The 25,178-nt window shown below is 40.7% G+C and overlaps 1 protein-coding gene across 7 annotated transcripts in view; it reads left to right on the top strand.

Moving 5' to 3' along the window:
• LOC139758668 (uncharacterized) overlaps positions 1–25,178 on the top strand; it is a 260,280-nt gene that overhangs the window by 170,890 nt on the left and 64,212 nt on the right. For 5 of the 7 annotated variants that reach the window (XM_071680282.1, XM_071680272.1, XM_071680253.1 and 2 more), the window contains 4 exons: positions 3,755–3,997; positions 11,157–11,285; positions 16,992–17,627; positions 23,808–23,969. In XM_071680282.1, the coding sequence (XP_071536383.1) occupies positions 3,755–3,997; positions 11,157–11,285; positions 16,992–17,627; positions 23,808–23,969 (1,170 nt within the window). The remainder of the gene's footprint in view (positions 1–3,754; positions 3,998–11,156; positions 11,286–16,991; positions 17,628–23,807; positions 23,970–25,178) is intronic. The other 2 variants (XM_071680307.1, XM_071680288.1) reach the window with 1 other exon arrangement.

Genomic DNA, 25,178 nt, shown 5'->3' with positions numbered 1-25,178 from the left:
GAATAGTAGATGAAATATAAAATATATTTTATTTTGCTTTGTTGCTGTCTCCTGCGTTAGTGAGGTAGCGCAAGGAAACAGATGAAAGAATGGCCCAGCCCATTAGCGAGGTAGCGCAAGGAAACAGACGAAAGAATGGCCCAGCCCACCCACATACACATGTATATACATACACGTCCACACACGCAAATATACATACCTATACATCTCAATGTATTCATATATATATACACATACACTGACATATACATATATTCACATGTTCATAATTCATACTGTCTGCCTTTATTCATTCCCATCGCCACCCCGCCACACATGAAATAACAACCCCCCTCCCCCCTCTTGTGCGCGAGGTAGCGCTAGGAAACGACAACAAAGGCCACATTCGTTCACAATCAGTCTCTAGCTGTCATGTATAATGCACCGAAACCACAGCTCCCTTTCCACATCCAGGCCCCACAGAACTTTCCATGGTTTACCCCAGATGCTTCACACGCCCTGGTTCAATCCATTGACAGCACGTCGACCCCGATATACCTCATTGTTCCAATTCACTCTATTCCTTGCACGTCTTTCACCCTCCTGCATGTTCAAGTCCTGATCACTCAAAATCTTTTTCACTCCATCTTTCCACCTCCAATTTGGTCTCCCACTTCTCGTTGTTCCCTCCACCTCTGACACATATATCCTCTTGGTCAAACTTTCCTCAATCATTCTCGCCATGTGACCAAACCATTTCAAAACACCCTATTCTGCTCTCTCAACCACACTCTTTTTATCACCACACATCTCTCTTACCCTATTATTACTTACTCGATCAAACCATCTCACACCACATATTGTCCTCAAACATCTCATTTCCAGCGCATCCACCCTCCTCCGCACAACTCTATCTATAGCCCATGCCTCACAACCACATAACTTGGGTATGTTCCTTCAACAATACCCATTTTTGCTTTCCGAGATAATGTTCTCAACTTCCACACATTCTACAACACTCCCAGAACTTTCGCCCCCTCCTCCACCCTATGATTCACTTCCGCTTCCATGGTTCCATCCGCTGCCAAATTCCCTCCCAGATATCTAAAACACTTCCCTTCCTCCAGTCTGCAGTTTATCACACAAATCAGCCACCTGTGCTGTATCATCAGTGAACAACAACTGACTCACTTCCCAAGCTCTCTCATCCACAACAGACTGCATACTTGCCCTTCTTTCCAAAACTCATGCAATTACCTCCCTAACAACCCCATCCATAAACAAATTAAACAACCATGGAGACATCACGCACCCCTGCTGCAAACTAACATTCACCGAGAACCAATCACTTTCCTCTCTCCCTACATGTACACATGTCTTACATCCTCGATAAAAAGTTTTCACTGCTTCTAACAACTTGCCCCACACACCATATATTCTTGATACCTTCCCCAGAGCATCTCTATCAACTCTATCATATGCCTTCTCCAGATCCATAAATGCTACATACAAATCCATTTGCTTTTCTAAGTATTTCTCACGTACATTCTTCAAAGCAAACACCTGATCCACACATCTTATACCACTTCAGAAACCACACTGCTCTTCCCCAATCTGATGCTCTGTACATACCTTCAACCTCCCAATCAATACCCTCCCATATAATTTCCCAGGAATACTCAACAAACTTATACCTCTGTAATTTGAGCACTCACTTTTATCCCCTTTGCCTTTGTATAATGGCACTACGCAAGCATTCCTCCAATCCTCAGACACCTCACATTGAATAACCTTACCAACCAGTCACCAATATAGTCACCCCCTTTTTTGATAAATTCCACTGCAATACCATCCAAACCCACTGCCTTGCTGGCTTTCATCTTCCGCAAAGCTTTTACTACCTCTTCTGTGCTTACCAAATCATTCTCCCTAACCCTCTCACTTTGCACACCACCTCGACCAAAACACCCTATATCTGCCACTCTATCATCAAACACATTCAACAAACCTTCAAAATACTCACTCCATCTCACATCACCACTACTTGTTATCACCTCCCCATTAGCCCTCTTCACTTAAGTTCCCATTTGTTCCCTTGTCTTATGCACTTTATTTACCTCCTTCCAAAACATCTTTTTATTCTCCCTAAAATGTAATGATACTCTCTCACTCCAACTCACATTTGCTCTCTTTTTCACCTCTTGCACCTTTCTCTTGACCTCCTGTCTCTTTCTTTTATACATCTCCCAGTCATTTGCATTATTTCCCTGCAGAAATCGTCCAGATGCCTCTGTCTTCTCTTTCACTAATAATCTTACTTCTTCATCCCACCACTCACTACCCTTTCAAATCTGCCCACCTCTCACACTTCTCATGCCACAAGCATCTTTTGCGCAAGCCATCACTGCTTCCCTAAATACATCCCATTCCTCCCCCACTCCCCTTACGTCCTTTGTTCTCACCTTTTTCCATTCTGTATTCAGTCTCTCTTGGTACTTCCTCACATAAGTCTCCTTCCCAAGCTCACTTACTCTCACCACTCTCTTCACCCCACCTTTCTCTCTTCTTTTCTGAAAACCTCTACAAATCTTCACCTTCGCCTCCACAAGATAATGATCAGACATCCCTCCAGTTGCACCTTTCAGCACATTAACATCCAAAATTCTCTCTTTCGCGCACCTATCAATTAACACGTAGACCAATAACGCTCTCTGGCCATCTCTCCTACTTACATACGTATACTTATGTATATCTCTCTTTTTAAACCAGGTATTCCCAATCACCAGTCCTTTTTTAGCACACAAATTTACAAGCTCTTCATTTCCATTTACAACACTGAACACCCCATGTATACCAATTATTCCCTCAACTGCCACATCACTCACCTTTGCATTCGAATCATCCATTACTATAACCCGGTCTCGTGCATCAAAACTACTAACACACTCACTCAGCTGTTCCCAAAACACTTGCCTCATTATCTTTCTTCTCATGCCCAGGTGCATTTGCACCAATAATCACCCATCTCTCTCCATCCACTTTCAGTTTTACCCATATCAATCTAGAGTTTACTTTCTTACACTCTTATCACATACTCCCACCACTCCTGTTTCAGGAGTAGTGCTACTCCTTCCCTTGCTCTTGTCCTCTCACTAACCCCTGACTTTACTCCCAAGACACTCCCAAACCACTCTTCCCCTTTACCCTTGAGCTTCATTTCACTCAGAGTCAAAACATCCAGGTTCCTTTCCTCAAACATACTACCCATCTCTCCTTTTTTCTCATCTTAGTTACATCCACACACATTTAGACACCCCAATCTGAGCCTGCAAGGAGGATGAGCACTCCCTGCGTGACTCCTTTTTCTGTTTCCCCTTTTACAAAGTTAAAATACAAGGAGGGGAGGGTTTCCAGCCCCCCTACTCCCGACCCCTTTACTCGCCTTCTACGACACGTGAGGAATGCTTGGGAAGTATTCTTTCCCCCCCTATCCCCAGGGATAATATAAAAATGAAGTGAATGATTTGTAGAAAGACATACTTCCTTTGTTTAATAAAGATCTGAAGCACCTAATATTTTGTCTTATTTTCATTGTATTCAGGTAATTAGAACCGATTATGTGATTACAGTGTTTTGTAATTTCTCTTGTACATCTATGTAATCTGCTTAAATGCTCAAAATACTGCAGTCGCTGCATTTATACCTCCATTCCTGTTGCCCTTCATGCAGATACTCCCTGTTTTTATCTTTTTTCCTTGCCTTTGATATATTTCAGATTACTTATGAAAATGGTCTTCTCCAAGAACAACTGAGGATAAGTGAAGATATAACCGAAAAAAATGAAATTAATTTAAGGAGTCTAGAAAATCGTATTGGAGAGCTCAGTTTAGAATTTAATGGTCATATTAGGATAGTAACATTGACTGTTTCCTCTCTAAATGTTAGACTGAAAGCAGAGGAAGAAAAGAATAATGTCCTTCAGAAAAATGCTGACTGTTTGAGACAGGATTTAAAAGAGGTGAGTGACAGTATTGTCACAGCTCCTTCACAGCTTCACAGTGCTTTTCCATGTTCTTATCATTCTTGTTACCTACGATTTTCCTTTAATTCCTGTGACAAAATTTCATTGATATCACTCATTACATCATACATAACACATATGTCTATCTAAAAGAGCCCATACAATTGCAGCTTCATATGGGATGACGTGTGTCAGTTATGACAAACCAAGAATGGGCTGTCAGTGACTAGAACCAAAGACAGGCAATTTTGATGAACCTTTACCCACAGACATACATGAAGGGGGTATTTAAATGTGTGCTGATACTCTGGATAATCCTCTTGAAATGCTGTTCAAGATGTCACTGGAGAGGGGCAGAATGCCAAAGGAATATTAGAGGGCAATCTTCATACTTATGTAAATGAAAGGAGGCCAGTATCAGGCAGTCCACTACAGACCATGTCACTGACAAGTGTGGTCTGTAAGGCTCCAGAAAAGATGATTACAAGGGAAAGATGAAATTACCTAAATGAAGATCAGCATTGTTATAAGGAGAGGATATGTGTAACAAACCTGTTAGATTTCTATGAGAGAGTGAGCTACGAATTAGACAAAAGAGTCATATGCATTCTGGTAGTCCAGAGACAAACAATTCACCTAGCCTTCTCTTTTGTCTAATTCACAGCTCACTCTCTCATCAGGAAGCTGATGAAGAAGCTGGGTCACCATTTAGGAAAAAGGATAAAAGATTATCTCATAGGAAGGGATTAAAGGATGGATGTCAGAGGAGCCTTCTCCATTTGGGTTGAGGTGACCCCCAGAGTGCCTTAGGGTTGTGTTCTAAGACCATTATTTTTCTTGGTTTATGTAGGGGACTTGCCTGAATATGTTTGCAGATGATGCAAAGGTCATGAGGGAAGTGAAAATTGAGCTAGGTTGAATTAACTTAAACAGATCCAAAGTTGGTCTAATATATAGAGATGAAATTCAACTCTGAGTAAATGTAAAGAAATGAGGATGGACAGAGTGAAAGCGTGTGTAGGACAGGTAGGAAGATGAGAGGGGGCACTTTTGAGTTTGGGGAGAATTAAAGTTATGTGGATGTTTTTCAAAAGTTTTGACGCAGGGAATTCAAGTATCTTTAGTCAATAGAGAATGTGAAGGCAATAGCCTGAGGATTTGATGTTGTAGATGTATCCTTTCTATTTTAGTTTTTCATGCTGAATGATAGTGAGCAGCATAGTGGATCAAACAACTTAAAGAAAGCTAGGATCTCATTAAACAGAAGGGGTGGTTGAGAAAGGGTGGGAAGCAAGAAAGATGTGCATAGTCCTGGGCTTGGATTGAGTGATGGTGACATGGTTGGTGGTGATATAGCTTTGGAGGTTAGAGAAGCAGGAGACCAAATTGGAGGTGGAAGGATGGAGTGAAAAAGATTTTGAGTGATCAGGGCCTGAACATACAAGAGGGTGAAATGTATGCAAGGAATAGAGTGAATTGGAATGATGTAGTATACCTGGGTGGACGTGCTGTCATTGGTTTGAACCAGGGCATGTGAAACGTCTGGGGTAAACCATGGAAGGTTTTGTATGGCCTGGGTGTGGAAAGGGAGCTGTAGTTTTGGTGCATTACACATGACAGCTAGAGAGTGAGTGTGAATGAATGTGGCCTTTTTTTTGTCTTTTCCTGGCACTACCTTGCTTGGGGGGTGTATGCTATTTCATGTGTGGTGGGGTGATGATGGGAATGGATGAAGGCAGCAAGTATGAATATATACATGTGTATATATGTATGTGTCAGTGTATGTATATATACATGTGTGGGCTTTAATGTTTATACATGTGTATGTGGGTGGGTTGGGCCATTCTTTTGTCTGTTTCCTTGTGCTACCTTGCTAATGCGGGAGACAGCAATCAAGTATAATCAATAGAATAACAAAAGAGAGAATGTTGGGGTGAAGAGAGTGGTGAGAGTAAGTGAGCTTGGGAAGGAGACTTGTGTGAGGAAGTACCAGGAGAGACTGAGTGCAGAATGGAAAAAGGTGAGAGCAAAGGACACAAGGGGAGTCGGGGAGGAATGGGATGTATTTAGGGAAGCAGTGATGGTTTGCGCAAAAGAGGTTTGTGGCATGAGAAGCGTGGGAGGTGGGCAGTTTAGAAAGGGTAGTGAGTGGTGGAATGAAGAAGTAAGATTATTAGTGAAAGAGAAGAGAGAGGCATTTGGACAATTTTTGCAGGGAAGTAATGCAATCGACTGGGAGATGTATAAAAGAAAGAGGCAGGAGGTCAAGAGAAAAGTACAGGAGGTGAAAAAGAGGGCAAATGCGAGTTGGGGTTAGAGAGTATCATTAAATTCTAGGGAGAATAAAAAGATGTTTTGGAAGGAGGTAAATAAAGTGTGTAAGACAAGAGAGCAAATGGGAACACTGGTGAAGGGGGCTAAATGGGGTGGTACTAACAATTAGTGGTGATGTGAGAAGGAAATGGAGTGAGTGTTTTGAAGGTTTGTTGAATGTGTTAGATAATAGAGTGGCAGATATAGGGTGTTTTGGTCAAGGTGGTGTGTGAAGTGAGAGGGGTTAGGGAGAATGATTTGGTAAACAGAGAAGAGGTAGTAAAAGCTTTGTGGAAGATGAAAGCCAGTAAGGCAGCGGGTTTGGATGGTATTGCAGTGGAATTTATTGAAAAAGGGGTTGACTGTGTTGTTGACTAGTTGGTAAAGATATTTAATGTATGTATGACTCATTTAGGGAATCAGTGATGGACTGCGCAAAAGATGCTTGTGGCATGAGAAGAGTGGGAGGTGGGTTGATTAGAAAGGGTAGTGAGTGGTGGGATGAAGAAGTAAGAGTATTAGTGAAAGAGAAGAGAGAGGCATTTGGACGATTTTTGCAGGGAAAAAATGCAATTGAGTGGGAGATGTATAAAAGAAAGAGACAGGAGGTCAAGAGAAAGGTGCAAGAGGTGAAAAAAAGGGCAAATGAGAGTTGGGGTGAGAGAGTATCATTAAATTTTAGGGAGAATAAAAAGATGTTCTGGAAGGAGGTAAATAAAGTGCGTAGGACAAGGGAGCAAATGGGAACTTCAGTGAAGGGCGCAAATGGGGAGGTGATAACAAGTAGTGGTGATGTGAGAAGGAGATGGAGTGAGTATTTTGAAGGTTTGTTGAATGTGTTTGATGATAGAGTGGCAGATATAGGGTGTTTTGGTCGAGGTGGTGTGCAAAGTGAGAGGGTTAGGGAAAATGATTTGGTAAACAGAGAAGAGGTAGTGAAAGCTTTGCGGAAGATGAAAGCCGGCAAGGCAGCAGGTTTGGATGGTATTGCAGTGGAATTTATTAAAAAAGGGGGTGACTGTATTGTTGACTGGTTGGTAAGGTTATTTAATGTATGTATGACTCATGGTGAGGTGCCTGAGGATTGGCGGAATGCGTGCATAGTGCCATTGTACAAAGGCAAAGGGGATAAGAGTGAGTGCTCAAATTACAGAGGTATAAGTTTGTTGAGTATTCCTGGTAAATTATATGGGAGGGTATTGATTGAGAGGGTGAAGGCATGTACAGAGCATCAGATTGGGGAAGAGCAGTGTGGTTTCAGAAGTGGTAGAGGATGTGTGGATCAGGTGTTTGCTTTGAAGAATGTATGTGAGAAATACTTAGAAAAGCAAATGGATTTGTATGTAGCATTTATGGATCTGGAGAAGGCATATGATAGAGTTGATAGAGATGCTCTGTGGAAGGTATTAAGAATATATGGTGTGGGAGGAAAGTTGTTAGAAGCAGTGAAAAGTTTTTATCGAGGATGTAAGGCATGTGTATGTGTAGGAAGAGAGGAAAGTGATTGGTTCTCAGTGAATGTAGGTTTGCGGCAGGGGTGTGTGATGTCTCCATGGTTGTTTAATTTGTTTATGGATGGGGTTGTTAGGGAGGTAAATGCAAGAGTTTTGGAAAGAGGGGCAAGTATGAAGTCTGTTGGGGATGAGAGAGCTTGGGAAGTGAGTCAGTTGTTGTTCGCTGATGATACAGCGCTGGTGGCTGATTCATGTGAGAGACTGCAGAAGCTGGTGACTGAGTTTGGTAAAGTGTGTGGAAGAAGAAAGTTAAGAGTAAATGTGAATAAGAGCAAGGTTATTAGGTACAGTAGGGTTGACGGTCAAGTCAATTGGGAGGTGAGTTTGAATGGAGAAAAACTGGAGGAAGTGAAGTGTTTTAGATATCTGGGAGTGGATCTGGCAGCGGATGGAACCATGGAAGCGGAAGTGGATCATAGGGTGGGGGAGGGGGCGAAAATTCTGGGGGCCTTGAAGAATGTGTGGAAGTCGAGAACATTATCTCGGAAAGCAAAAATGGGTATGTTTGAAGGAATAGTGGTTCCAACAATGTTGTATGGTTGCGAGGCGTGGGCTATGGATAGAGTTGTGCGCAGGAGGATGGATGTGCTGGAAATGAGATGTTTGAGGACAATGTGTGGTGTGAGGTGGTTTGATCGAGTGAGTAACGTAAGGGTAAGAGAGATGTGTGGAAATAAAAAGAGCGTGGTTGAGAGAGCAGAAGAGGGTGTTTTGAAGTGGTTTGGGCACATGGAGAGAATGAGTGAGGAAAGATTGACCAAGAGGATATATGTGTCGGAGGTGGAGGGAACGAGGAGAAGAGGGAGACCAAATTGGAGGTGGAAAGATGGAGTGAAAAAGATTTTGTGTGATCGGGGCCTGAACATGCAGGAGGGTGAAAGGAGGGCAAGGAATAGAGTGAATTGGAGCGATGTGGTATACCGGGGTTGACGTGCTGTCAGTGGATTGAATCAAGGCATGTGAAGCGTCTGGGGTAAACCATGGAAAGCTGTGTAGGTATGTATATTTGCGTGTGTGGATGTATGTATATACATGTGTATGGGGGGGGGGTTGGGCCATTTCTTTCGTCTGTTTCCTTGCGCTACCTCGCAAACGCGGGAGACAGCAACAAAGTATAGAAAAAAAAAAAAAAAAAAAAATGACTCATGGTGAGGTGCCTGAGGATTGGAGGAATGCATGCATAGTGCCATTGTACAAAGGCAAAGGGGATAAAGGTGAGTGCTCAAATTACAGAGGTATAAGTTTGTTGAGTATTCCTGGAAAATTGTATGGGAGGTTTTTGATTGAGAGGATGAAAGCATGTACAGAGCATCAGATTAGGGAAGAGCAGTGTGGTTTCAGAAGTGGTAGAGGATGTGTGGATCAGGTGTTTGCTTTGAAGAATGTATGTGAGAAATACTTGGAAAAGCAAATGGATTTGTATGTAGCATTTATGAATCTGGAGAAGGCATATGATAGAGTTGATAGAGTTGCTCTGTGGAACGTATTGAGAGTATGTGGTGTGGGAGGAAAGTTGTTAGAAGCAGTGAAAAGTTTTTATCGAGGATGTAAGGCATGTGTACGAGTAGGAGGAGAGGAAAGTGATTGGTTCTCAGTGAATGTTGGTTTGTGGCAGGGATGCGTGATGTCTCCATGGTTGTTTAATTTGTTTGTGGATGGGGTTGTCAGGGAGGTGAATGCAAGAATTTTGGAGAGAGGGGCAAGTATGCAGTCTGTTGTGGATGAGAGAGCTTGGGAAGTGAGTCAGTTGTTCTTCGCTGATGATACAGCGCTGGTGGCTGATTCAGGTGAGAAACTGCAGAAGCTGGTGACTGATTCAGGTGAGAAACTGCAGAAGCTGGTGACTGAGTTTGGTAAAGTGTGTGAAAGAAGAAAGTTGAGAGTAAATGTGAATAAGAGCAAGGTTATTAGGTACAGTAGGGTTGAGGGACAAGTCAATTGGGAGGTAAGTTTGAATGGAGAAAAACTGGAGGAAGTAAAGTGTTTTAGATATCTGGGAGTGGATTTGGCAGCGGATGGAACCATGGAAGCGGAAGTGAGTCACAGGGTGGGGGAGGGGGCAAAAGTTCTCGGAGCATTGAAAAATGTGTGGAAGGCAAGAACATTATCTCAGAAAGCGAAAATGGGTATGTTTGAAGAATAGTGGTTCCAACAATGTTATATGGTTGCGAGGCATGGGCTATAGATAGAGTTGTGCAGAGGAGGGTGGATGTGCTGGAAATGAGATGTTTGAGGACAATGTGTGGTGTGAGGTGGTTTGATCGAGTAAGTAACGTAAGGGTAAGAGAGATGTGTGGAAATAAAAAGAGCGTGGTTGAGAGAGCAGAAGAGGGTGTGGGTAAGAGAGATGTGTGGTAATAAAAAGAGTGTGGTTGAGAGAGCAGAAGAGGGTGTATTGAAGTGGTTTGGTCACATGGAGAGAATTAGTGATTGACAAAGAGGATATTTGTGTCAGAGGTGGAGGGAATGAGGAGAAGTGGGAGACCAAATTGGAGGTGGAAAGATGGAGTGAAAAAAATTTTGAGCAATTGGGGCCTAAACATGTAGAAGGGTGAAAGGAGTGCAAGGAATAGAGTGAATTGGAACTATGTGGTATACTGCGATCGATGTACTGTCAGTGGATTGAACCAGGGTAAGTGAAGCGTCTGGGGTAAACCATGGAAAGTTTTGTGGGGCCTGGATGTGGAAAGGGAGCTGTGGTTTCGGTGTGTTATACGTGACAGCTAGAAAATGAGTGTGAACGAATGTGGCCTTTGTTTTCTTTTCCTAGCACTACCTCGTGCGCATACGGGGGGAGGGGGCTGTCATTTCATGTGTGGCGGGGTGGCGACGGGAATGAATAAAGGCAGCAAGTATGAATTATGTACATGTGTATATATATATATGTCTGTGTATGTATATTTATGTAAATGTTGAAATGCATAGGTATGTATATGTGCATGTGTGGACGTTTGTGTATATACATGTGTATGTGGGTGGGTTGGGCCATTCTTTCGTCTGCTTCCTTGCGCTACCTCACTAACACAGGAGACAGCTACAAAGTATAATAAATGAATAATTGATATAAATAGATATAAATAGGTATACATGTTTATGTAGGGTGGGTTGGGCCATTCTTCATCTGTTTCCTTGCACTACCTGACTAATGCGGGAGATGGCAGTTAAGTATAATAATGATGAAAAAAAGCTTTTGCCATTATTGATTTGATTTTGCAGATCTAGGGGTCCCCAACCTTTACCCTAATATTGTCAATGGGCATTACCCTGGGATTAACTTTCCTGTAATCTTGTAATTCTAATTGGGTAATGCCATTTTTCTATTTTTTCAGATGATTAGCAAGTTTGATCATGAACATAAGAAAGCTGAGAACATAAAGAGGGATTTTGATAACTACCGTGATGTTATCATGATGATGGGACGCCAACAGGACCATACCACAAATAGTAAAGTGGCTCAGGTTAGTAAAACTCTTTAAGTGCAGGATCGCAGGGAATTTGAAAGGATGTGTCAATCTTATTGATGAGGGGGCATTATTCTGGATTTAACATATCTGACAGAAGAATTTGTATTTGTTGTCTTCCCTTGAGTGGTCTTCCAATTCTCTTCATTCCCTCCACCTCTGACACATATATCCTCTTTGTGAATCTTTCCTCACTCATTCTTTCCATGTGACCAAACCATTTCAAAACACCCTCTTCTGCTCTCTCAACCATTTTTTTATTACCACACGTCTGTCTTACTCTTTCATTACTTACTCGATCAGACCACCTCACACCACATATTGTCCTCAAACATCTCATTTCCATCACATCCACCCTCCTCCGCACAACTCTATCTATAGCCCATGCCTAGCAACCATATAACATTGTTGGAACCACTATTCCTTCAAACATACCCATTTTTGCTTTCCAAGATAACATTCTCGACTTCCACACATTTTTCAACGCTCCCAGAACCTTCGCCCCCTCCCTCACCCTATGATTTACTTCCGCTTCCATGGTTCCATCCGCTGCCATATCCACTAACAGATATCTAAAACACTTCACTTCTTCCAGTTTTTCTCCATTCAAACTTACCTCCCAATTGACTTGTCCCTCAACCCTTCTGTACCAAATAACCTTACTCTTATTCACATTTACTCTCAGCTTTCTTCTTTCACACACTTTACCAGACTCAGTCACCAGCTTCTGCAGTTTCTAACCCGAATCAGCCACCAGGGCTGTATCATCAGCGAACAACAACTGACTCACTTCCCAAGCCCTCTCATCCACAACAGACTGCATACTTGCCCCTCTTTCCAAAATTCTTGCATTCACCTCCCTAACAACCCCATCCATAAACAAATTAAACAACCATGGAGACATCACACACCCCTGCCGCAAACCTACATTCACTGAGAACCAATCACTCTCCTCTCTTCCTACCCGTACACATGCCTTACATCCTCGATAAAAACTTTTCACTGCTTCTAACAACTTACCTCCCACACCATATATTCTTAATACCTTCCACAGAGCAACTCTATCAACTCTTATCATATACCTTCTCCAGATCCATAGATGCTATATACAAATCCATTTGCTTTTCTAAGTATTTCTCATACATTCTTCAAAGCAAACACCTGATCCACATATCCTCTACCACTTCTGAAACCACACTGCTCTTCCCCAGTCTGATGCTCTGTACATGCCTTCACCCTCTCAATCAATAGCCTCCCATATATTTTCCCCGGAATACTCAACAAACTTATACCTCTGTAATTTGAGCACACACTCTTACCATTTTGCCTTTGTACAATGGCACTATGCAAGCATTTTGCCAGTCCTCAGGCACTCACCATGAGTCATACATACACTGAATAACCTTACCAACCAGTCGACAATACAGTCACCCCCTTTTTTGATAAATTCCACTGCAGTACCATCCAAACACGCTGCCTCGCTGGCTTTCATCTTCCACAAAGCTTTTACTACCTCTTCTCTGTTTACCAAATCATTCTCCCTAACCCTCTCACTTTGCACACCACCTTGACCAAAACACCCTATATCTGCCACTCTATCATCAAACACATTCAACAAACCTTCAAAATACTCCATCTCCTTCTTCACATCACCACTACTTGTTATTACCTCCCCATTATCCCCCTTCACTGATGTTCCCATTTGTTCCCTTGTCTTACGCACTTTATTTACCTCCTTCCAAAACATCTTTTAATTCTCCCTAAAATTTGATGATACTCTCTCACCCCAACTCTCATTTGCCCTCTTTTTTTGCCTCTTGCACCTTTCTCTTGACCTCCTGCCTCTTTCTTTTATACATCTCCCAGTTATTTTCATTATTTCCGTGCAAAAATCGTCCAAATGCCTCTCTCTTCTCTTTCACTAATAATCTTACTTCTTCATCCCACCACTCACAACCCTTTCTAATCTGCCCACCTCCCACGCTTCTCATGCCACAAACCTCTTTTGCACAAGCCATCACTGCTTCCCTAAATACATCTCATTCCTCCCCTCAGTCCCCTTACATCCTTTGTTCTCACCTTTTTCCATTCTGTATTCAGTCTCTCCTGGTACTTCCTCACACAAGTCCCCTTCCCAAGCTCACTTACTCTCACCACTCTCTTCACCCCAGCTTTCTCTCTTCTTTTCTGAAAACCTTTACAAATCTTCACCTTTGCCTCCACAAGATAATGATCAGACATCCCTCCGGTTGCACCTCTCAGCACATTAACATCCAAAAGTCTCTCTTTCGCACGTCTATCAATTAACACTTAATCCAATAATGCTCTCTGGCCATCTCTCTCACTTACATACGTATACTTATGTATATCTCTCTTTTGAAACCAGGTATTCCCAACCACCAGTCCTTTTTCAGCACATAAATCTACAAGCTCTTCACCATTTCCATTTACAACACTGAACACCCCATGTATACCAATTATTCCCTCAACTGCCACATTACTCACCTTTGCATTCAAATCTCCCATCACTATAACCCTTTCTCGTGCATCAAAACTACTAACACGCTCACTCAGCTGCTCCCAAAACACTTGCCTCTCATGATCTTTCTTCTCATGCCCAGGTACATATGCACCAATAATCACCCATCTCTCTCCATCCACTTTCAGTTTTACCCATGTCAATCTAGAGTTTACTTTCTTACACTCTTATCACATACTCCCACCACTCCTGTTTCATGAGTAGTGTTACTCCTTTCCTTGCTTTTGTCCCCTTACTAACCCCTGACTTTACTCCCAAGGCATTCCCAAACCACTCTTCCCCTTTACCCTTCAGCTTTGTTTCACTCAGAGTCAAAACATCCAGGTTCCTTTCCTCAAACATACTGCCTATCTCTCCTTTTTTCTCATCTTGGTTACATCCACACACATCTGAGCCTTCGAGGAGGATGAGCACTATCCGCGTGACTCCTTCTGTTTCCCCGTTTAGAAAGTTAAAATACAAGAAGGGGAGGGTTTCTAGCCCCCCACTTCTGTCCCCTTTAGTCGCCTTCTACGACACATGAGGAATGCGTGGGAAGTATTCTTTCTCCCCTATCCCCAGGAATAAGAAAAATGTGGTCATATTTGGTGATATGAATGCAAAAGTGGGATGTGATGGAACTGGGGAGATGGTGAATGAGGAGTGCCTTGAGTCAATGAGAACGGAAGCTATCTTGTGGATTGTGCTGAGAGGGTTTTATTCCTTGTGAACATCTTTTTTCAGCACAAGATGATCCACAGATATACATGGATGAGGAATGATGAAAGAGAAGAGCAGAAGGCTTTGATTGACTATGTAGTAGTGGATGAAAGACTGAGAAAGGCTGTGCTGAATGCTACAGTCATGAGAGGATTCTTTGGAGGCTGACCATTTTACCATTCTTGTGGGGATGAGGATCAGGGAGAAGTGGAGGTATGATATAATGAAGAATGGAAAGGGAAAAGAGTTGGCAAGCAAGAAGATGATTCAGGAAAAATACAGTGAGGAGTATGAAAGGAAGGTAACTGAAAGCTTTGATGGAAATGTGGTGAATGTAGGAATGCAATCGTGTGAATTAGGCGTTTAAAATATTTAGGGAATTACTAGTAAAGCTTGTAGAATCAGTTGTTGGATACAAGGTAGAGATACAGAAATAAAAAGAGCAATGCATAGTGGACAGAAGAGATTAGAAATGCTGTAGAAGAGAAGAAAAAGGCATATGGTAGATTGCTCAATAGAATGTATGAGTGGAAGTTCGGCAAAGGAGGAAAGAATACCAAATATGTAAGCAGAATGTTAAGAAACTGATAGAGTAAGCAAGGAAAGAGTAGAAGATTTTGGAAGAAAGTTAAGTGAAAAGTTTTGGGATAATAGGAAACTATCCTAGAAGGATGTGAAAAAGGAAAGAGGTTGAAGTATGAGGTGGAAATGTTGATATGAGAAGTAGAGAAGGAGAACTGCTGAATCAAAAGGAGGAAGTGAAAGTAAGATGGAAAGAGTGCTTTGAAGAACTAATGAATGTGGGAGAAGGGGAGGCAGCATTTGTTACATGCATGGATATGGAGGATGGAAGGAAGAGGATACAAGTGCAGGGGCACTATAGCAAAGAGGGAGGTAAGAAGGACAATAATGAGGCTGAAGGTAGGAAAGGCACCTGGAGTGGATGGGATTACAGCTAAAATGGTGAAGTATGGAGGAGGAAGTGTGATAAAATGGATGCATCTTATACATAACTTGGCATGGAAACAGAAGGCTGTGTCTGAGGATCAGGTAAAAACTATTATTGTTCCTTTAGTCAAAGGAAAAGATGCGAAGGATGTATATGTAGCAATTATTGGGGAATAAGTCTGTTAAGTATATGAGGTAAAGTGTATGCAACAATATTAAGTGACAGAGCAGTGCAAGTGACTGAATGCAGAATAAGTGAAGAACAAGGGGGTTTTAAGAAAGGTAAGGGGATGTGTGGATCAGATTTTTGTAAAATAGAGGGGAAAAGTTAAGATTCATGAAAATTTTCATAATGTTTGATTTTTCAGTAACTGCAGATTGGAGGAAGATTTGTAAGTCCTCCCTGTTTTGTAATGGAAAGGTACATAGGATAAAGATAAATAGACAGTATTTGCAGATGCTTGTAACTTACATCAAGGTGTTACACTAAGCAAGTGGTACCTTGTTTTCAAGTTATTTGGATGCTTGAACCACTAATGCCTTCTGATATGGGTATTCCATAGGAAAAAATGAATTCCTTCATTTTTTCATCTTCATTTTGTTGTTTTTCAATCTTTTATTTAAATTTTTTCTCCCTGTTTCAACTCTCTTCAATTTTTTTTTTCTATACCTTCCTATCTCTTCATCCTCTTTCTACTCTTTCATATTCTCTTAGCCTCCCCTTCCTTTTGCTAAACTTCCTTTTATCTCCTCATCTCTTCCTCTTTTTACTATTGTGCTCCTTATCTAGTTCTGTTTCTTCCACTCTTTCTTTCCCTCTCTCTTTTCTCCTCCTCCTCAACTACTTCCCATCCCTCTCCTTCCTTGGCCTCCTTGCATCCATCTTCATTCATATCTTGATTCACCCTTTTACCCTTCCTTCATTTTCCCATGCATTGCCCTTTCTGTAGTGTTCCTCCTCCTCTTCCATCTTTTCTTGTATATTCATATCCCACCTCCTCATTCTTTTTCTCCCACACATCCATGCTGTATATTGCCTGTTTTTCATTAGTTGTGCCTTTTTCTTATTGCCCTCCATTCCCAATTTCTGTCTCCTTCACGTATCTTTTCTATCTCTGGTCTAATTTTTCTGTTCCCTTAACTTCTTCTCTCCTCCTCCTATAACTTTTTTCCTCTTTCTTCTCTTCTACCTCCTTTTGTTCTTGTTTGTCTTGTCCATCTCCTTTTCCTCTTTTAACCGTCTCCTCACCTCCTCTCCACTTGTCTTTCTTATGAATGAAATCACTTCATCCTTCCTTTTTATAAATAAAATCACATCATCCTTTTTGTGTAAATCGTTTCTAATTTCTTCCGTCCTCCCATGTTCACTTGTTGCTCTGTTCCCTCCTACTTCCTCTTCTACCCCTTTTTGTTTTCCTCATCCTATTTTTTAGATGATTTACTGATTTTCTATGAATGTGTACGTGAGTGTGTGTGTTAAGTATTTTTATTTTTGATTATTAAAAAATAATTTACAGATTCAGAAAGAAAACGAGGACCTCATTGTTCGCCTGAAACACGTTGAAAAAAATAATGGACAACTGCTTCGCACTTTACGCAGTCTTAGAAAGCGAGAAGCCAAGTTAACAAGCCAACTTCAGGCAGCCATTGAAGATTCAGAGAAAGAAAAACATTCCACCATCCCAACTGAGGGTGTAGGGGTTCCTGTCAGTCATCAAACTTGCTCTGAAGAGTTGCAAACAACCCTGAAGCCATGTGAAACAAGCAGTGTAACATCAGATATCGTGGAAAATATGACCATGCAGCTAAGAGATGCAGAAACTACAGTCTCCACTCTGCAGCATCAACTAAATGTTGCAACTGAGAAGTTAGAGCTACTGAGAACAGATAAGGAAATGGAAACAGAAAAATGTAGCAGACTGACTGGTGAGCTAAGCACCAAAGAGTTAGAATTCGCTGCCCAAAAGATGCAGCTTCAAGATCTCGAGGCCAAAGTTGCTTGTAAAGAGTCTTTGGTTTTAGAGATGGAAGAAAACATAAGGAATTTGAATGAAGCTATGAAGAGTTTAGAAAATCATAATTGTAGCCTCATGACCCAAGTAAAGGATTATAACACAGAACTAGTTGTCCTGAAATCTTCAGGGGAATATAAGGTAAGATTTTATTGAGTTTTAAGATTTTTTTGATTGTGCTATTTTGATTAAGAGGAAGCATTTTAAGAAGAGCAGTGAGTAACTCTCAGTAGTTTGCTTGCAAATATTAGAGTCTGTATTCAAAAACTTATTCATAATTTCAGTGAGAATATTTCAGATAGACTGAAAAAATTTCCAGATAGATGTAAAAACTAAGGTTAAAGTTCATGCCTAGCAAAGCTCTGAATACAGGACTGCTGCATTGCATTGTAACTTGAAAAATATGCATTTTTACTTTCATTGTTTTTAAAGTTCATGCCTAGCAAAGCTCTGAATGCAGGACTGCTGCATTGCATTGTAACTTGAAAGAGAATTCATTTTAACACTCATCGTTTTTGAACTATCATGTTACATTGAAAATGTAGCTCATAAACATAGAGAAATTCATTTGAAAGTTGACATCTATAGTGGATCTTATTAGAATTTTTGAGAGGATAATTTTAACAGATAAGACTTTTCAGCAAAATGGTAGGAGCAGTAGATAGAAGTAATAAATAGAAACTCTTAGGCAGGAACAGTAGGTAGAAACATTAGGTAGAAGTAGCAGGAAGGAGCTTTCAATACAAGTAGTCAGAAGGAACATTAAGTAGGAGTTCTGCAAACACTGTGCTAGAGTTGCCCTCTGCCAGTGGCCTGTTAAGAGTGAGGCACTAAGAAGTGGCACTGGAGTCCACTAGTTATGGAGACTATTATTGTGACCACCCCCTTAAGGGAGTTCCAGTGGGAGCAGGTGTCAAAGAGAGAGATAGAAAAACATTTAGGGAGGAGCATTAGATTGAAACATCAGGTAGAAGTAGTAGGCAGGAACATTAATTAGGAGTCGTTGGTAGGAACATAAGGTAGGAGCCACTAAAAACACTTTGCTGGAGTTGCCCTATGCCATTGACCTGTTCAAGGGGAGGTACTAAAGGCTAAGTAGCAGCACTGGAGTTCAACAGTTATGGAGGCATTTGTGCTGTGGCCATCCCCTTAAGGGAGTTCCCAAAAGGAATGAGCATCAGATAGATAGATAGAGACCATAGCCAGCTAGCCTAGAGGACTTTTCCATGGTAAGGTAATGTATGGTTAATGACAAGAGATTTAGAAAAAAAATTTGGTATTTATTTATTTTGCTTTGTCGCTGTCTCCCGCGTTAGCGAGGTAGCGCAAGGAAATAGATGAAAGAATGGCCCAACCCACCCACATACACATGTATATACATACACTTCCACACATGCACATATACATACCTATACATCTCAACATATACATATATATACACACAGACATATACATGTATACACATGTACATAATTCATACTGTCTGCCTTTATTCATTCCCATTGCCACCCTGCCACACATGAAATAACAACCCCCTCCCCCCTTATGTGCACCAGGTAGCGCTAGGAATAGACAACAAAGGCCACATTCGCTCACACTCAGTCTCTAGCTGTCATGTAATAATGCACTGAGACCACAGCTCCCTTTCCACATCCAGGCCCCACAGAACTTTCTATGGTTTACCCCAGACGCTTTACATGCCCTGGTTCAGTCCATTGACAGCACGTCGACCCCGGTATACCACATTGTTCTAATTCACTCTATTTCTTGCATGCCTTTCACCCTTCTGTATGTTCAGGCCCCGATCACTCAAAATCTTTTTCACTCCACCTTTCCACCTCCAATTTGGTCTCCCACTTCTCGTTCCCTCCACCTCTGATACATATATTCTCTTTGTCAATCTTTCCTCACTCATTCTCTCCATGTGACCAGACCATTTCTAAACAACCTCTTCTTCTCTCTCAACCACGCTCTTTTTATTACCACACATCTCTCTTACCCTATTATTACTTACTCGATCAAACCACCTCACACCACATATTGTCCTCAAACATCTCATTTCCAGCACATCCACCCTCCTCTGCACAACTTTATCCATAGCCCATGCCTTGCAACCATATAACATTGTTGGAACTACTATTCCTTCAAACATAGCCATTTTTGCTTTCCGAGATAACGTTCTTGACTTCCACACATTCTTTAACGCTCCCAGAACTTTTGCTCCCTTCCCCACCCTATGATTCACTTCCGCTTCCATGATTCCATCTGCTGCCAAATCCACTCCCAGATATCTAAAACTCTTCACTTCCACCAGCTTTTCTCCATTCAAACTTACCTCCCAAAAAAAGGAAGCAAAAAAGTTTTTATTGGACATTCTAAGCTCAAATGTTTGCTTCAAACTAAATACATTGCTTCAGAGCATAGAAATGAACAGAAAAGGTGAGAAATAAAGGAAGTGAAAGTTTATAGATCTTGAAACTGTAGGCATATTCTGACAGTTTCACCAGTTAGGGCCAAGGATGCAAGAGAGATTGTTGGTTCCACTAACACTGTCACTAAACACTCCTTTGTATTTTGGCTGGCAGAAACCATCAAAATCTATGTAGAAAACAGGTATGATGAAGATTTTCTACTGTGCTTTATGTGTCTTTTCTTTTAGTGCTGGGAGAGGAAATGCATCACTTTTTCCTCTCACTTCTAACCAAGACCAACAATCCCCTCCCAGGCCTGTGGAACACACAGAAATTGGGAAGACAGTGAAGTGGGAAGGGGGAGAGAATTGACAGAACAGAAAGGAAAAGGAGGAGGGAATAAGCATATTTGTGAGGAAAGAAATTGACTCACTAGTAGAGCAGTGACAGTAAAGAATAAAGCAGTAACAGGAGAGAATAAGAAGAGAGATCACACTGACGAGGCAAGAAGCATGACTGTTAACTGTTTTAGATGTAACTCCTCCCTTAATGAGCAACATGAAGTTATCACAGCAATCATTCAACTGTCCATGTGTCAGTATATGCTCAAACGAAATAAAAGTAGTGAAAAGTACAGTCCAAGAAAACTACATTTTTTTTTTAGTATTTTCTAATGATAATTCATTCCATTAGTCCATGTAGAAATACTTTGGGGATTTTTCCCATGCTCAAGAGAGAAAATTTTGCAAAATATTACTCTTTCTGTACATTTAATAGAAAAACACACTTATCATTACCACCATGAATACAGACACATAAATAAATAGGTGTTGCAATGGAAGATGATCTGGAAGGCACCATAGGCAATTGTGGAAATTGAAATTGAAAAATACTATTGGAAATGAAATTACTTAGTGTGTACAGGAGAACACAAATGACAGTGACTCACATATGGAAGTAGGAGAGAATACAGTCGAAAGTTACTTCATTATTGGGAGCCAAAGATCCATCACATGCATAGACTCAGATACAGAGAGAGATGGGAGGAGCAGAACACTGAAAGATCAAGGCAATAATCTAATGATCTGAAGTTTGTAGATGCTTTACAAAAGTAATTTGCATGTCTGGCAAGACTGGTGTGTCATATTGGGGAAAATGTAAATTTCAACACTACAAAATGTCTAAATTTGCTAGAGAAAGGCAAATTCCACTTTGGTTTTACCGCCCAGAAATGTGCAGATTGTCACTGAATTAGAACTGTGAGATTGTCATGTGGTAGGATAGTGAGGCATGTACCTCGTGACTGTCATAATACACACCATATATGCCTTTGCAATCTGTAAAGAAGAGGCCAAACAAATTTTTTGAATAGACATGGTCAAATGGAGACGAGACCTACTGGAGGAAGACATGACAATGGCTTCTTTCTGCAAAATGATAAAATGCTGAAAGCCTCTGTTATGGCTTCTTTCTGCAAAATGATAAAAAGCTGAAAGCTCTCTGTTAAGCTCAACACAGCAGGCATATTAACTCTTCACAAAATCTCAGGAGCAAGACATGTAACATCCTTCATGTATAATGATATACAGGGATCTTACATCACACAAAAAAAAACAAAATTTCCTTTATAAGTGGTTGCTAACAAAGTTAAATGCAGTATTTGCAACCCTCACAGAAATGCTTATCAAAAATCATATGATCATAATTGTGAGGATTAGATCCCAAATTGGAACATATACAGATACAGTAGGACTTGTAGAACATATATAGAGTTGAATTGTAAGGAATTGATTCATAACAACTAAGCTCCTATTTCCTCAAATAATGAGTAGAAGTGTGTGTTGTCATGTTTGACAACCAGAACCTAGTCATTGCACTTATGTATGGGCCATCAGATGCAAAGCCCCAAGAATTTACATAACAAGTAAGAAATGTAGAAACCTACTTTAACCTCCTTGGAAACATAGTCCTAAACATAATTTTCCAAGGGGAATTTGGCATTCTGCACATAAGATGGAAACAGGCATGAAACAATTTTGTCACTGAAAATACCACCCAAAGAAGTTCAGAACAATAGCTGAAAACAGAGTTATTTAATTTAGACTGTGTGATGACTTTTCTTTCTCTGCAAACGACATAGTCACCCAGAAGACGTACTGTTAATAAATCATGTAGACTTAGTCAGTAACTTCAGCTGTTCAGACATACTGTGCTCTGATTACAACTTAACTGAAAAAAAGACAGGTATGAATAGCAAACTTTCATATGCTTGTTCCATTAGGATTTGTTATACTTTTTGACTCATAGTGGTATCCTAGAGAGGAGACCTACTCCAGTCTGTGTGGTACAGTACTGCTCCTGAATATATACAGTGACAATCAGTTCATGTTGATCTTGGGAGCAGAAAAAAATGTTTGATTTGATTCACTACATTTAGATTGCTAGTTAGTAACAGCACCAGGATCTATCCATGAAATATGAAGCAGACTCACATTGGCAGTGTGGTAATGTCTACACCCAGACATGTCAGGTATCAACATTTATATGCTTAGTGAAAGCAGAGTTGAAAAGCTTAGCAATAAGTAGAATTTTTATTTAGTACCTTGCCAGTTTTGATAACTGGATAATAGGCTACTTTCAACCTTGTGCATTTATGAAGACATGAAGGGTTGTGGCATACTCAGTGGATGGCTCTCTTCACCTTGGTTAGTAAACTCTTTCAGTCCTAAGCTTAGTTAGGATTACATAAAGAACGTAAGAGGCAATTGTTACACAATTTTTTCATAAGAGCAAGCTCACTTGGGATGCCTCTCTTTTCTTATTTTATAACTTATCCCTAAAATTACTTAATAAGTCACTGTATTTCTTGTTATTCTTCACTTACCTTACCAACTAATACATAAATGCCTCCTGATAGATAAGTATTTGGTTGGTAGCCACCAACCAGGGAGGTATATTATTGGTACTACCTGTCTGGATAACAGGAGGGTTAGTGACAGCTGAGTAGTGAGCCCTTCACTGGTAGTCAGCTTGCACTCCTTCAACCCGGCTAGCTGTCTTTTCTCTCTGCCTCAAGAGCATGTGGACTGCTGACAGTCTGTCCACAAACATACAGTCTTGTCTTGTCACACATAACACTTGACAACACTTTACTCACACGTCTCATTCTTTGTAACTAAATTTTCCCTGCAATGAGTGCTATGCATTTACCCTGCCTTTTGGCAAAATAGTAGGAGCAGTAGGTAGAAGTAGTAGATAGGAAGATTAGACATGAGCATTAGGTAGAAGTAATGGGTAGGAATATTAGGTGAAGGCAGTAGGTAGAAGTAATTGATTGGAATATTAGAGCAGTCAGTAGGAACATTAAGTAGGAGCCTCTGAAAAACACTGTGCTAGAGTTGCCCTCTGTCATTGGCCTATAAAGGGTAGGGCACTAAAGGCTAAAAAGCAGCACTGTTCACCAGTTATAGAAACTTGCCGTGGCCACCCCCTTGAGGGAATTCCTGAAGGGAACAAGTATCAGAGATATGAATAAATAAATATGCTAATAGAGTGATGAAAATAAAGGGATCTCAGACTTGAATATGAATTTTATGTTATCAGTGGAAATGATAAAAGCACTGGTGAAATTGAAAATAGTGACATTAGGATAAAGGGGATGAAAATGTATAAATATTTGAATAGTTTTATTTTTTTCTTATAATTTTCATGCTAAAAAGTGCTGAATAACCTTAAGGCTCATTTAACACTACAGATTCCAGAAAATGAATCTGTTGTGACCCCTTAACACCATCCTTCCCATGCACACCAGATAATTTGGACTTCTCAGAGTGCTGTCTGTTCACTTTTACTCCATCATTATGTATACCTATTAAGTAATTGTTACATATTTGTTTGCTCATTTTTTCAGGCAGCTCAGAATCAACTTGAAACTCTTACATCTTTGGAGGACCAGCTTAAGAATGAGGCAAATGAAGCCAAAGAAAGATTAAACCAGGCCATGTATGATCTCAAAAGAGCTCAAGATCAAAACAAACTTAACAGGGATATTGCTGAGGAGCTCGAGGAGAGGGTAAGAAAGATGAGAGAAATTTAGAAAGTGCATGGACTTTGTTTCATTACTTAGGAAAGAGTTCTTATAACAGTCATTTTATTATCATATAACCTTCAAGGCTGTGCTACAGTTAGTAGCAGGGAAGGGATGGACTCCTATGGCATGAAAAGTTCTTTGAAGAGATCATTCTCTGATTATGACTTTTCACATCTGATGTAACCACAGGCAAGCAGAGTCTGGCAACAGCTCATCAGTCTTTACCCATAGGAATGTGATGTTAAGCTGTAAATAGGGTTTGTTGATACAGTACAAGGAGAAGTGAGTATTGATAAGTCATCATATTACCCTTTACCTGATTTTTGATTATATATTGGTTGATCTTTATTTTACTAAAGTTTTATTGCGAGAGGCAATATACTGTATATATCCATGGGAAGAGGAGAGACAGAATGCTTTCTATGTATTCCTTGCATGGAGTAGAAGGTAACTATAAGGGGCAGGAAAGGGGAGCTAGGAGCCTTTCCCTCCCTATATTTTTAATTTCTAAAAGTTGGAACAGGAGCTAAGCGATGAGTGCTCATTCTTCCTCGAAGGTTCAGGGTGTGTTGTCTGAATGTGGGTGGATGTAACCAAGATGAGAGGAAAGTGAGAGATAGGTAGTATGTTTGATGTTCTAGCTGTGAGTGAAATAAAGCTAAAAGGGAAGGGGGAATATGGTTCAAGAATGTTTGGAGTTGTCAGGGGTAAGTGTGAGGACGAAAGCTAAGAAAGGGATAGTATTGTTGTTGAAGGAGGAGTTGTGGGATTATGTGAAAGAGTAAGGAAGTGAGCCCCAGACTGACATGGGTAAAGATTAAAGTGGATTATGAGAGGTTGGTAGTTATTGTATTTATAAGCCTGGAAGTAGGAGCACCAGGAAGAGAGGCGAGTGTTTTGGGAGGTGGTAAGTGAGAATGACAAGCTTTGATGCAAGGGATCAAGTATTAGTGATTAGTCATTTGAATTTGCAAGTGGGATATGTGGCTGTTGAGAGGGTATGGGGTGCCTTTTGTTGTCAATAAAAATGGTGAACAGTTTGTAGAGTTGTGTGCTGAAAAAGGGCTGACGAATTATAATACTGAATTTAAAAAGAGGAACATAAATAAGTATATGTGGATGAGTAGGAAACATGCTAAGAGGGCATTCATGGATTACATACTAGTTGAGAGGCATGCAGAAGAGAAACAT

Source organism: Panulirus ornatus, chromosome 2 (assembly GCF_036320965.1).
Source record: "Panulirus ornatus isolate Po-2019 chromosome 2, ASM3632096v1, whole genome shotgun sequence".
Taxonomy (NCBI): Eukaryota; Metazoa; Arthropoda; class Malacostraca; order Decapoda; family Palinuridae; genus Panulirus; species Panulirus ornatus.
Note: the sequence above shows the minus strand (reverse complement) of the source record. Positions and strands in the feature narration are given on the sequence as shown.